This window comes from Manis javanica, chromosome 12 (genome assembly GCF_040802235.1).
Source record: "Manis javanica isolate MJ-LG chromosome 12, MJ_LKY, whole genome shotgun sequence".
NCBI classification, from domain to species: domain Eukaryota; kingdom Metazoa; phylum Chordata; class Mammalia; order Pholidota; family Manidae; genus Manis; species Manis javanica.
The window spans coordinates 39,020,364-39,035,511 of record NC_133167.1 but is presented as its reverse complement, the minus strand read 5'-3'; the positions used below and the strand labels follow the sequence as shown (position 1 = coordinate 39,035,511).

The following is a 15,148-nucleotide window of genomic DNA, read 5'->3' as shown; positions in this document are numbered from 1 at the left end:
TTTTCTCTACTACAACAAAAAAATGATAACAAGATAGTTTACACTAAACACTGGGTGGATTCAGAGAAATTTGTTGGGAGGCAACTCTAATTTTGTCATTAACTGATCATGTGCCTGGTTTGGGTTTTACTGAGCACTGCCATGTATGCAGCACAGTGCTAGGAACTTGGGGAACACAGAAAAGAAAGGAGGTAGGGATTTTGCCCTCAAGAAAATCCTATTTCAAAAGTAACTTAAGTTGTAACTGAATTGCCCGGTGAGAAGAGACAGTAAAGGAAGTGCTGGAATGTTCCCTGGGGCATACGGAGAGAAACACCCATGAGAGAGGGTCAAGTGATAAAATGCTTGAATGTAATCTTAGTCCTCATTATAAGCCAGGAAAATTGAACAAAATTTCTTCGCCAGGGTGCAGGCAGTAAAGAAAAAAATTAGACTGCCACAAAGTTCTTCTAACTCTATAAATTTATAAAATAACCTTGAATAAATATATATTATATATATAAATATATAATAATAAATATATTAATGTAACTTGCAAATATTCCCCTTGAGTAAAATTGAATAAATATATTAATTGTAACTTTAAAATGTTCCTCTAATCAGAGGCATAGTTATCTTTAACATACTTCTCAAACTTGTTATGTTTATTTCAGAGAATGAGCAGACTTAAGGAAATTTGTTGAGAGCCAAATCTGTTATTTTCCATTATGAAAGGAAGAGATATTTTGCAGAGCTACAGTGTCACCTTCAACCACTTATTTTAATGAAACATAGATGTGTACAAATATAAAATATGTGTGAACTTCTTATCCTTCTAGTTTTTATAAATTATAAAACCAAAAGATGTAAATTAAATAGAAACTATGAAAACATTTGAATTACTGATTAATGTGAGGTTTTGTGTTTTAGAAGCCAAATCCCCACCGTGGAGACCATTGTCAGTGGAAAGAGATGCATTTGCGTTTTTTGTTTCATTTGACCCCTTTGATTTTGCATCTAACAGCCCATCACATGCATCTGTGGCCTTCTTGTGGTCATTTTTTCCTTCTTACCAAATAGTGTATTATTATCTACTGCTTCATTGTTTTGATGAGCCAGTTCATTTAATGGTACACTCCAAAATACAACTGCAGAAAAATATATCATTAAATGTACTCTATGATGAATCTACCGCCACTTCTCTACTTGTAAACTATGGTAAAACTTCTGTTCTTAATTCAGGACATCATTTAGGCTTTATTTAGCATAAATGCATTATTGACTTTTTAAGTCCATTTATTTTGTTTGCTTACTTCAATATTAGCAGTTTTGATCATCAAAGTGAAAACACAAAATTTTTAAACTCATCTAAAATTTAAAATTATGTCTGTAGACTTGTAGGAGACAAGGACACCAATTTGACAAATACAGTACAGTTCTATAGGATGTTGGGCAAGTAACTGATAACCAAGTAGTAGTTCCTCTTTGTTTTCTCAGAAGATTGGTGACATTTCCGAGGATATCTGCTGACTTCCTTCTCTTCCTCAGCCTTAATCTGCTCTCTTAACAGTTAATAAACCAATGTCTCCTTTGTTTCTACATGAAAGGACTTTATGAAGGACTTTATAGAATAAGTGTGGGTATAAGGCCTGAACAGAGTCAGTTAAGTGAATGGAACAATTTAAGTATCTTCATATAATACTAGAATTGCCCATTGACTTTCTCTCTTCCACTGCACCATGAACTCTTTGAGAAAGGGGCTGTGCCTTATACCTTGTTGGATTCTTAGTATGCAGTACTGTGCCCAGCATATATTAGGCATTCAGAAAATGTTTGTGGAAATAATGAAAATTAATATAAGAAAGTACTTAGTGGTATGATGTACTTCAGATGATAAGCACCAGTCTCTTGTTGCTGGAAGCATATGACCCATAGCTTGTCACTGTGGTAAATTACCCCTGGCAGAAAGCTAGTCTCAGCCTGCCTCTGGTATGTTCTTGCCTTAAGAATCAGACTAGTTTCCTTCACTGCCTAATAGTAAGTATCTGGAAAGTGATGAAAAGTTTCCCAATTGGCGTATTTCCTCTGGTGTCTTTCCCTTTCCTTTCCTTGCCCTGTCATCCTTGTGACTCAGGAAGCTATGATCTCCTCCTTATTCACAGGAAACAGAAAGCACGGTCCAGAGCACAGTATCTTTTCCACCACTCAGCCGCTCTGGAGAGCTCCAGTTCCGTGGAGGAGAGCACTCATCCTGCTTGTTTTCTGGTTTTGTTCTGTTTGCCTGATTCATTGTGATGATAGACTAAGGAGATAAACTGTGTATTTGTTGGAGTTAGTTTTTGATTCTTCAAAGTCAAAGCATATTGTTACTGATCCTTATAAGAGTACTTCTCTGGTTAAGTTATTGTACATCTTTTCTCCAAGGTAACTTTTCTCTAAGTTAGCTTTTTTAAACCAACTTTCATATCTCTTATCAAAAATCATTCAACAGATAATGGTCCTTGGTTTCCATCATGCGCTTCAGACACAGGATTGTAACACTTGAGGGAAAATGTTCTGCTTGGTTCAAGCCTTCAAACCGAAATAACTTGAAGCAGAGAGGCTGGTCTTTCTCTTCTGAAAAATTTCTTGACATACATGTCTGCCATTCATTGCCTTATATATATGTGTATGTGTCTGTATATATACTTATATATATACACACATATATATATAACCAGTAGCTAGCTACTATATATAGTGTGTATATATATATATAATATATAACATAGCTATTTTATATATATACATATATAGTTAAATAGAAATATATATATATATAAAATACTGCTTCTGGCAATAAAGGACAGAAAAGAAAACTTGGTAGTACTAAAGATTATATACTTCATGTACTAACATATTATGTAAAACGGCTCTAGGCAGAAGCAGCTGAGGACTGAACTCTGTTTATCATTCCTAGTAAGCTATGTGGCTGAGAGCAAATAACTTTTCTATGCATTAGGGAATTTTTCATCTCAACAATTAAACTTTGCCTTCCATTACATTGCCTTCAGATCTGTAAGCAATTAAGAAAACATTTTGGAATTTGGAAATATAAAATGCAATGAAACTTTATTAAAGTATCAAATAGAAAACAAGCAGCTCTGTAGATAAGAACCAAGTATAAATAAATACTTACACCAGAGACTGATACTTTATTTCATAGTATATAGGAATCAAGATATTGTCATTAGCACTTAGAGTAAATTTGCATATTTGTGTTTCTCCCTATGTTTCTATTAAAGGTAATGATTTTAGTACCATATTTTTTGTTCTTATTTTTTTCCTCATCCTATAAAAAGTAATGATATGCCTTGAAATAGCATAAAATAATGAAGCGAAGTAACTAGGAAAATTTTTATTTAAGTTATATTCAAATAAAGAATTAAAGATAGTACAAAAAATTAGTGTCATTGCCTATCTCTATAATGAAATATTGGTACAAATAACTCACGTGGTTGTGTTTGATATGTGTATGAATAAGTATATATACATTTGCACAAGTATACGATTTCACCACCAGTAGTAACATTGTTTCAGATTTTCAGTTATTTGAAAGAACCGTATGCTTTCATATTGAATACATAATGCATAGGTACTATTTGCTTCCAAGTGGAATGTACTTATGACACATAATTTAGAGGTACTTACTCAGAAAAATAGGTGAACATCCCTTTACAGTCTGTCTTTGGAGTAACAGGCCGTCAGCCTGCACAGCCCAGACTGCTGCGTAGATGAGAGCCGAAGTGGGCTTTGCCTTAGAGCAGAGACAGGGCTCTCTTGGTTGGATGGCACTACCACCTGTAAGTTGTACTTGGGCGGAAAGTTATGAAAGCAATAAAATAATTTTTCTCACAGTGTCGGAATGGGTGATGCTGATGCACATGAGGCCCTCCTCTGCTTTATTTATTAAACTGAAGTATAGTTGACATACTACGAGGTCCTCCTTGAAGGCAAGAACCCTGACTGTCTTGCATGTATTTTCCTAGGGTTTCACCCAACACCTGTCTCATAACTGGTACCAAAAAAATGTTGTGACCATTATTCTTAAAAATGGTACCTTAAACAGTGAGTTATTTCCCAGAAGTCTACCACATATATTTTGAGCTGTTTCTTTACTTAAATAGGGAGAAGATCCAATTTATCCGAACTGAAGGGACCCCAGGATTGGTGCGTCTTTCAAGTGATGCAGACCTTGTTATGTTGCTGAGGTACGTAACACTAGTTTTTGAAGTGGGAAGTCTCCTGTCATCAATATTGTGGAGCATTTAGAAAATTAATATGCTAGCAGCCTAAAAATGTCTCCTTTATTCTAAATAAGACAGATGGAGATAGACAGATACCATATGATTTCACTTATTTTGTGGAATCTGAAAACAATATGAAGACTCATAGATGCTGAGAAGTGACTGGTGGTTGACATGGGGGAGGGACAGGGGTAGGTGGGTCAGGAAGATAACAAATAATAAAGAGGCAAAAAAATTCTCAATAACAATATAAGTTGGTCACAGGGATGGTCGTACAGCATGGAGAATATAGCCAATGATTCTGTAACATCTTCCTACGCTGAAAGATAGTAACTGCACTAGAGGGGGTGAGGATTTAATATTGTGGGTAACTGTGGAACCACCATGTTATATACTTGAAACCAGAGTAAGATTGTATATCATCTATACTTCAATTATAAAAAAAGAACTTGTGGAATATTCGTGTTGAAGATTTAATATGTGATTTAGTGGTAATTCATTTCAGATTGTATTTCTTACTGCTGAGACCAATCTGATTTTTTTTGTACCCTGCTGGTGAAGGAGGGAAAGGTTTGTAGAAGCCAATCAATAGAATGTCCCAGTGATAAAACTGAACAATGGAAGGGTATATACAGCTTACCCCAACAGAGTAGAAGAGAGGTCATTGTTATATTTTCTTTCAAAATTTTTGTCTCAAAATGTGTTTTGTACCCTTTTGCTGATTTGACATTATTTATTTACTTTATGAGTTTAAGAGTTTAGGCTTCGAAAATCAAATAAAAAAGTTGAAATTTGGTCACCAGTACTCACTGCCAACTTGATATCTGTAGGAAATTATACAATTCAAAATAAATCCATTTAAGTTTATTTTCTAATATTGCTGTAATAAAACTAAGGAAATTTTAAATGACCTTGCTTTATTTGTTATTGATCACTCTATTTCACATATTCTTTCACTAACTTGATTCATGTAAAAAAATGTACCTCTATCAAAGCTCATATGGGAAATGATTGATAAATTTGGCTACATTTGAATTTAAAAATTACATGACGAAAGACATAACATAAAAGGCATAAAGAAAGGTAACAAATTGGAAGAATATATTCACAACATACTTAAAAAAAAGATATCATAAACACCCAAAAAATACCTTTCAATCAATTTAAAAGAAGAGAACACAGGAGAGAAATAGGTAAAGGATATAAAAAGCCATTTCATAAAAATTGAAGCAAGAATAGCCAGTAATCTTATAGAAAGACTCTAGTGATCATAAAATGCAATTTCAAATAATTATATACTAATTCACACTACTAGATTTGAAAAAAATCACAAAGTCTGATAACACCAAATAAGAAATAGGAACTTTCATATTGTCTGGATTTGGTGGAATTGTAATTTCTACAACCTCTTTGGAGTACAATTTCACAATACCTTGTATAGCTGAAGAGGCATATCCATTATGACTAAGCAATTCTGCCTTTAATGTATACCATATTTACATGGAAAAACTCTTTTACCTATATACAAGATAATATATACAGGGTGTTCATTGTTCCATTATTGGTAAAAGCACAAAATTGGAGGAAAAGTAAATATTTTTCAAAAGAGATAGGAATAAATAAACTGCTTTTTTTTTCAAAGAATGGACTAGAGCACAGCAGATAAGTTATAAACTAGATCCTTATGTATCAATATAGACATAAAAAATAGTTGAACAAGAAGAAGTTCAAGAATGCCATCTATTTATAGAGCATTTATGTAATTTTTAAACAATGCATAAGGCAAAACTATATATTATTCAGCTATGCATATATGTTACAAAATATTAAACTATGGGAGGAATGATACCTATTAAAGTCATGATGAATAAAAGAAACTTCATTTACATGCTTATACACATATATAAATACATATGTATGAAAAGTTTGGGATTCCAAGATCTCAGATCCCTGGATACTATATTTTAGGAGAATATTAGAAACCAATTTCAATATGGAGGAAAAAGAAGACACTAGATTGAGTAATCTAAGATCAAAATTCTCTCATTTGAAAAAACATAATAAAGTCAGAGTAAATGAAACAGCCAGTTATTTAGCAGTTGTAATTATTTAGGAGGTGTTTTGTTTTATTTTGCTTTTAATTCTTCAATTAAATCCTAAGCTGTTTGAAGGTTGAAACCCTGTTGTGTATTTATTGGAATGAAGATATAGAATGTACTTTGTATAATATCGGTTCTCAATAAACATTGTCTCTTATATTTGAATCTTATTCCCAAATCTAAAAACCTGGATGGTATTTTCAAAGAGAAAATACCCATGTCAAAATGTGTAAAACTCAAATTACATATTGAAGTGGCAAAATAGAAATAATATTGTCTAAAATTGGTAGGGAAACAGGCAAATAACCACAGGTTTCTCGAATGCTGCAACAGCCAGCTCTTTGGTCCCAAGAACTGCCTAGAGGAAAAAGGGGACAAGTGCTCACTTTAGAATGTGAACTGGACCTCAGATGGGATAGGACAGAGATCGACTCTTACCCATCATGGAAACAGGGCTTATTCCCTCCTCTGGCTAAAATATGCATTTTATGTCTTGTCTTTCCCCAGTTTATTTGAAGAAGAGATAATGTCTTATGTGCCTCCACATGCCTTACTCCACCCCAGCTACTGTCAGTCTCCCCGTGGCTCTCCCGTGTCCTCTCCCCAGAACTCTCCAGGTGAGTCCACCTACTCCTGCAGTGAAGTCTCTTGAGGGGTGAGCCCTAAAGTCAGACGTTCTGTCCTTCATGAAGGACACTAAGGGAAACTTTGAGTACATGTTTAGTATTATGTGCCACTTTCTGTCTCTTAAAACTGGCTATTTCCATGGGGATTCATTTTGACAGGAAAATAATGACATTCCAGAATAGGATGATAAATGTTAGCAGTATGATACACTCAAATACAGAATTTACTTGTTATTAAGTTATATAATGCCTGAAGTATCTAGGAAGATATTGGAGTACACAATGCTATCTTAGCTCTTTGCGTTTAAAAAGCTCTGGTTAGGAGACTGATTCAATGACTAATAAAAAGAAATCTCTACTTCAAGAAATAATACAGAATTAAAATTAATCAGTTGAATGGACTTGGATAGTTTTTCCTTGCAGTATCGCTAATTATTTAAGTAGATAGGAAGATTAGAGACACATGGGCAGACAGAACATGTTGATAAATGAAATAAACTAAAATTGTTAACTTCAAATGCTTTTTGAAAGATGTTGGTGTGAATGAGGGAGTGGATGGATGAATGAATGAATGGTGCCTTAGCAACTGAGTTTTTTAAAGGAAGGTAGTCATGATGTTGACAGAATATCACTATGTTTATCCTTATTACAGGCAATGTATTGTTCACACTTTAACAGCTATCAGAATTTATTTTAATGAAATTCAAATTCCATATATATCACTAGAAGCTGCTGTATGTTAATATATAACGTGTTCTCACATATTGCTACGATAATGAAGCTACATCCTAATACTGCACACAGGAAAAGGTCTATTTGTTCATTCAACACAGATTTATTGAGCATCCAGCTATGATCCGAGCACTGAATTAGACCCTGGTGCTGCAAGGATGAAAATACAGCCTCTGCCTTTGAAGGATTCATGCTGGGGCAGTGAGGCAATAAATGACTCTATAAAACTCTGTGGTTAATCCTGTAATGAAGAGATGTATGGAAACAATTCTTCAAGACTAGGGGTAGGGTGTTTGGGAAAAGATGAAAATAACAGGTATGAAGGAGAGCCTTGAAGGATGATGAATATCTGTTTACCAGGTAGACCAAAGGAAGAAGGATATTCTAGGTAACATAAACTAAGCCACAGAAGCATGAAAGTAGTTTAGGGCAAATCAATAGAGATACAACTGAAGGCAAAGTCTCAAAGCTCAGGTTGGGAAGATAGGCTGGAGCCAGATGATCATTGAAGCCTTCCTTTGTAGTCCATATGGAGGCACTAAAAATTTACAGAAGAATATCCTGTTTTACAAAGATAGATTTGGTGGCAATATAGAGGATGGGTTAGAAGATGAGAAACTGGAGTCAGAGAAACCACTTGGGAGGCTATTGCATTAACCAAGGTGACATGATAAAGGGCCAGACTCATGGTGATAGAGAAAAGGGATATAAGTCAAAGGATGCATTGGATATGGAGATACCAGGACTTAGACTCCAGTTAGGGACGATTCTGAGATCCTTACAGCCTGGACTGTGAGGGTGATGGTAACCCTATTCACCAACAATGGAAAAAGATTAGACTGGTGGGGAGGTGTTAAATGAGTTTGGTTTTGAACATGTTCTATTGAGAAATCTTTGGCCCATCCAACTAGAGATACCCAGAGACAACTGGAAAGACAGTCATGGAGCACAGGAAAGTTGGTGGTTAGGAATGCGGGCATTCCTAGCTGAACTCCAGAGTTTAGATTAGAGAAACTAGTGAGGACAAGTCTTTGAAAGAAGAGAAAAAGAGTCGATGGTAACATGAGGAACTCCAGTGTTGAAGGGGTGGGATGAGATAGAGGAGCAAGCGAGAGAAAGAGAGCCAATGGATTTTGGGAGATAATTAGGAATGTCTTTCCAGGAAGGGCAGGATCCAAGGAAGAGGGAATGGTTAACTGAGTGAAATCCTCAAAAGGATCAAGAAGGATGAGGCCTGAGAAGAGGCCATTAGATTTGAAAGTCATGAAGTTTTATAGGGCCTTTGCCTGAGAAGTTTCCATGAAGTAATAGGTCATAAACTGGAATGTGACCAGGTACAGAATGATATGAGATGCAAAATGGAGCCAAGAGTATAGATAGAATTTTCTTTTTATGAAGTATGGGAGTGGAAAAAAAAGGTAGGACAATAATTAATAGAAGAGTTAAGGCAGGGATTTTAGGATGGGGAAGTTGAGCTTGTGTGTGTGCAAAGGTCAGAAGATGTGAGTGGAAGAAGAGTGGTTCGTTGAATGAGGCAAAGCAGCAGCCAGTGCAGTGCAGGTCTGTGGAAGAGCAGGACCCTGGAGGCAAAACACAGGTCAGCTGGGCAACGAAAGCACAGGGCAACTTGGAAATGCCGTTTTGATGATACAAGATGAAAAGAAATAAGCATATGACACTACAGGGAAGTTTAAAGGTGTAGAGGAATAACTGATGAAATTCAAAGGCCTCAGTCTTTACCAACTGTGTTTGGGGGCTAATAGTAATCACCTCCCATTGTTATTTAGAGTACACCTCACCTGGAACCTGGAACATAATAAGCATCTAATAAAGGTTAATTTATCCCTTTCTCTTTTTTTCTGAAAGTCTGATTGTGAGAAGCATAGTTTGTCAATATTTGAACTATTAGTAACTGGAATGCATAAATCCATTTCTTCCTGATTTGCAGCACTGGCTGCTTAGATATTGAATCATTCTGTCTTTATCTTAGCTCAACCCTGTGATGAAATTTAAGTAGGTTTTCCCTAAACTGATGATTTATGGTTAAAGAAATGAAGCTGTATAGATTATTGTTCATTCCAGTCAAGGCTTTCCTTTCCAGGCTTTTTCTGTGGCCCATCCTCCCTGAGAAGAAGGTAGATCACCAGATTTTCTCCCTTCCAAGCCATACAAAGGCATGTGTTCTTGGGGACTGGCTGAACATTCTTTGAGACTGTATGAAAATTGTAAATGGGGACTCAGTTCACTTCTTTTCAGTTAGCATCACAAATGTACATGGAGTAATCCGCGGTGGTAATAAATTGCATTCTGAAAGCATATTTAGAATTAAGTATTTTCCAAAGACATGGAGACCCCAGATATATCTAAATTGCTAGCAGTGTTTGTGGTGGTTTTGATTTTCAGAAAGAATCAGCTCCATATTTTTGGCCTGCTCTCTTTCAGCAAGCTTTATTTGATCTTGAAACGGGGATGTACTGCCTGATATCAATGGAAGTAGCTGTAACTGATTCCACATGATACAAGCCGAGAACTAGCTAGCCTCATTTACCCTGTGGAGGAACCTTATTTCTTTAAGTACAGTAGCCTGTCCTTCTACCAGTATTCCTAAAGTTTTTTTAAAACATTTCGAACAAAATTTTTAAAGTGGTCTAATCCTCCTTCCTATAACAAGAATGTTATCCCTTCAATGCTGTGAGAATAATATTGTGAGTATTACAACAATAATAGATTTGAATAATCGTCTTTCAGAGCACCTAGGAACCTGGTAAACTTTCCCTTCCTCATTCTAAGCACATCTACATGTCTTTCCATGTAAGAGAGAGGGGCTTTGGAAACTTTGACTAACTGCTTTTTACAGCTGTTAGAGTGTTCACCTAAAATTTGTTGAAACTGTGGAATGTGAACGTTTGTTTTGCTAAGATCATTATAATGCCAATCTCGACCTTAGCTATTCCAGAAAGAAAAAAATATTTGGTTTATTATGCCAAATATGGAACCCAGAAGTTCTTTTAAGGACCTTTTGTAGCCACACATTTCTAGGAATTTAAATGCGGTAACACCTAATTTATCTGATATTGTTGGAGATGTGCTCACTTTGGTGAATTTTCCATGTAACCAAAGCTGTGGCTTTAAGTGTCAGATTTTATTTAACCCGCTGTTTGCTGAAACTCTTTCCTAAATACATGGTTTTCTCCCTGCTTCCCTGTACACAGTGCACTGAGGGTAGTTCATGGTTGCAGGCGATCATTGCCCAAACTGTTGTTACTTGGATAGAACTGGACTCTCTGGAAGCTACTACCAGCACCAGGTCACACTTGGCAGAAGTGAAACAGACTGGAGCTGCGGAAGAGCCATGTGTTTTCTTTACTGAAGGTGGTCCTGAAAGCATGAGATGCAAGAGAGAATTCTCACTCCCAACACAGGGCGACTCCTTAAGGATCCTCTGTTCCTCTTTCTCCCTCCAAAGTCTTAGCATCATCACTGTTGTTTATCTCATCTCCTGCTCTTGTCACAAACATTCTCTCTTCACTTCCCTCCACCACCTAGTGTGTGTGTGTGTGTGTGTGTGTGTGTGTGTGTGTGTGTGGCGCTCTCTCCTCCCTCCTTCACTCCCTTCCCTCTCCCTTCCTCCAGCTTTCACACAGCCCCTGAAGCAGCTTTGTCCTTGTTTTTAGAAAAAATGTTCTATCCCTTCATTGCTCAGCCCCACAGAGATGAGGTAGGTCCCAAATAGCAGCAATGAAGGCTGCTCCCTGGCGTGTGGGGATGGGCAAGTTGTCATCCAGAGACTAAGGGACAGCCAAATAGTGTCTCTGTTGCTGCATAGAAGGTTTTTGTCTTTGTTTTGCTGGTGGTGTTAGTCTCCCTTGTCCCTATCCCAATGCAATCGAGATGCCCTTCAGGGTCCCCTTTTAATAAATTGCTTCTGATTTGCCAGGGTCTGAGAAATGAGATGATTAAGTCAGTTTTAAAAAAATAAATGGTATGTAAATGACAGCATCAGCAAGCCCAAAACAATGAGCTGAGGGCCTTTCACTTCTCTAAGAGTAGGAGGCAAAATGCAAGGACCTGAGTACTTGTGCTTGGCTCCACCTACTTTGGAAATGTTTTTTCCCCATAATTTCTATTTCCCCATGTTCCAAAAGGTAGAGTCTTCCAGACATTATCGTAATGCTTTTGTTCTCATTCACTGGCAGGGAATTGTTTTAAAAAGAAATGTCACAGAGTTGTTTTTAGGAAGTGAACCAGGAAAGAAGTGGGCTTCTGAGCCATCCCCGTCCGGAGGCCTGGAGCTGTGCGGGATTAGGCTGAGCTGCAGCCTGTCCAGGGCAGAGTGACAGCTGGTCATCAAAGCCATCTGGGTTCCTAGTGACGTATCTGGAATCAAAAAAGACCCAGACTTCTCAGCAGTTTGACGCCAAGATTTTTCTAGTATCACATGAAGTATGGTCAGGTCGAATTCTGTAATTTGTATTAATTATTCAGTTCTATAATAGTAAATGGAAATAGTGTAGCACTATTTGGAAAGACTTTAGGTGTGCCTAGCAATGGTACAGAGAAAAAAAAAATCCTAATGTCTGTTACTGAAATTTTCTCCTGCAAATAATTAACATAGTGCTTACTACCTATGAAGTCAGCCCTTCCTTTGATCACTTCCTAAATTGACCTTTTTATGTCTAACTTCCTTTTCTAAGACAGTAGTGACCGTACATTACTTTCTCTGTAGGAGTATTATATCCTAGAACTTCACTTGCAGTTGTGGTTCTATTAGTTTAATCTTCCAAAAAAATTTTTGATTTCCAAAGTAGAAGTACCATCATTCCTTCCCTGGAATTTCTTGGCAGTTGCCCCTGATATACATTATGAATTTGACAAGGGCCAAGAAAATAATTTACTGTAATTTTTAAACCATGAAGTAATGTATAAATGACTTTTTTCTTACTACAACTATTAGCAGAAGAATGTTTGCATTGAACAGTTTCTGTCTCCAGAGCCTCCATAATCAAATCCCTTTATCTAGACTATGAATGAAATCAGAGCTAATTTTTATTAAGGGTCTGTATTGGTATTGATGGAATGCATTTTGGCATTTCCCACACCCTTTTAAACATCTTAAATTATACAGCAATCGTATATGTGCTGTCATTTTTTTAAGGTAATCAACTCTTGAAGAATCATGTTTCTTTTGAGTCCTGAAAGATCTTCACTCAGTCCTTTGTTCTTCCTTGTCCTCTTCCCCATCAGTGATTTTCCTCTTGAAAGCTGATTCATTACTGCTACTTTCTGAGCTGTCTGGGTTTATTAGTCTCCAGTTTCTCAGGCCACAGCCCTGACAGCTTTATCCTCTTGTGCTGCACTGCGCTGTCCTTTGACCTTCCAAGAGAGCAGGCTTGTGCTCCCAGAGGTCATGTTCCTTCATGCTGCAAATGATGCCTTTCAAGTATACTGGAATCTTCGCCCCTGTTGGTCTCTGGATGATGCCCAGGTGTTTCATTGGTTGCATTTGAATGTTCTGTAGGGGATAATGGCTCCCAACTGTGACTGCACACTGGAGTCATCTGAAGATCTGCATAAGACACTACTGCCTAGGTCCCACCCCTTCAGATTCTGCTGTCATTCACTTAGATGTGGCCTGAACATTTAAAAATTTTTAAAGCTGCCTAAGTGTGTCTACTGTGCAGTAAAGATTGAGAACCACTACCTAGGAGTCTCTTCTGCATCCCTGACCTTTTAATGTCAAGTTTATATGTTACCTTTATGGCACAGCTCTTAGTTTTTTGGGCAAAAGACTCATACCTATGCAAATAAACCTCTGGACATATTGATCACTAGCCAGTTTTATTAAAATTCATTCCTAAAACCCCAACACGTTTCCCCTTATCTTTAGTACTTGCCTCTATATGGATAACAATAACACCTAACAACTGTATGGGCCTTCTTTCTTACCTGAAAGCACTGTGCAAAGCGCCATACATACACTCACTCATTTAATCCCCAACTGTGGCCCTCATCTCTCATCAAAATCCCAATACTGTATTTTCCATTGCCTGTTAATATATCCACCTGAACAGCTGTCTACTCCAGCTTAGTATGTATAAAGCTTCACATGTCTCTGTCCAACAGCATTGTTTTCCACACTCCTTGTAGCACCAGGTAGACCTGGCTCAAACCCCAAACCTACCATTCACCAACATATGACTGCAGTTTCTGTAGTTACAAAGCGGTAGTGATGATGGTACTAATCATAATGCCTGCTTCATGGACTTAGAGTTTGCCGAGATCCTCAATATGAAATGCTTGGTCCCAGTGCATAGCAGGCACTTAACAAATGAAAGCTATGTTATTGTTTAAAAACTGTGCTATGTATCAGAGCTTCCTGTCTTTCTTCCTCACTGATCTACTATTACCAGTTCTCATTCCACATTGTACATGTTTCTCTGAGCAATCACTGTCCTGCCTAAGCCTCAACTGCTCAGGCCTGCATTGCTGCAAGGTCTACTCCCTCCAGTCTCCCTCCCCCCTTCTCATCCTGAGTCCACTCCACATACTTTGAAAATCATTTCTCAAATATAACATCATATGTATGTTATTCCCTTGCTCAAAAACCTGTAAAGCTTCCCACTGTTCACTTCATGGTGTCCAGACTCCTTAGCTAGGTTTTTTTTAATTCCTCTCATAATTTGGCTCCAACCTTCTGACCAGTTTAATTTCCCGTTACTGCCCTGTGCTCCCCCTATGCTCTAGGTTAGCAGGGTCTCCTTGGTGGCTTGTGAACATGCATTCATGCTTCTTCCAGCTCTTGCTGCCCTGCCCCAGTATAGGTACAGATTGCCCTCTATTTATAAGGACTGAGCCAATAAAGCCTCTCTCCCAGGCCTTTTCCATTTTGATCTCCACTTATTCTCATTTATTATTTCTGTGACCCTGATCCTAAATGCAAATACCAAGCGGGCCAAGCAGCCAGTGTCACCGAATGGCTGTGGCATATGGAAAACACAAGCTTTATCTAATGGAGCAGCTACCTACTGTGGCAATGGGAAAATGAAGCCAGTGGTGCAAGAGTTCCCACATAATTTTCAAGAGAAAAATCTAGATTATTTTTTTCTTGAAATCTCCTAGTTTTAAATGTTGGACATTAATTTAAAATCTTTAAAAATGATTGTATGGCAAACAAAATAGATCTTTAGGCCTGGATACACCCTCAGAGCACAGTTTTGTCTCCGCTTTATATCTTGTATACCATCTAGTTTAGGACTTAATGGTTTCTCTAATTATATGACATGTTTTATTTCTGTCTTCCCAACCAAAATTTCTACTCCAGCAACCCCACCCTATTCATTTTGAGCATCTGTTGCTGAATCTAACACAGTATTAGCAATGAGAAATTGCAATGAGCCATCAACTTAGTTGATTCATTAAAGAAATA

The 15,148-nt window shown here is 37.2% G+C and overlaps 1 protein-coding gene across 6 annotated transcripts in view; it reads left to right on the top strand.

The window, feature by feature from the left end:
* HECW2 (HECT, C2 and WW domain containing E3 ubiquitin protein ligase 2) overlaps nucleotides 1-15,148 on the top strand; it is a 344,914-nt gene that overhangs the window by 286,692 nt on the left and 43,074 nt on the right. For all 6 annotated transcript variants that reach the window (XM_073218419.1, XM_037009109.2, XM_037009108.2 and 3 more), the window contains 2 exons: nucleotides 4,146-4,229; nucleotides 6,872-6,981. In XM_073218419.1, coding sequence (XP_073074520.1) covers nucleotides 4,146-4,229; nucleotides 6,872-6,981 — 194 coding nt within the window. The remainder of the gene's footprint in view (nucleotides 1-4,145; nucleotides 4,230-6,871; nucleotides 6,982-15,148) is intronic.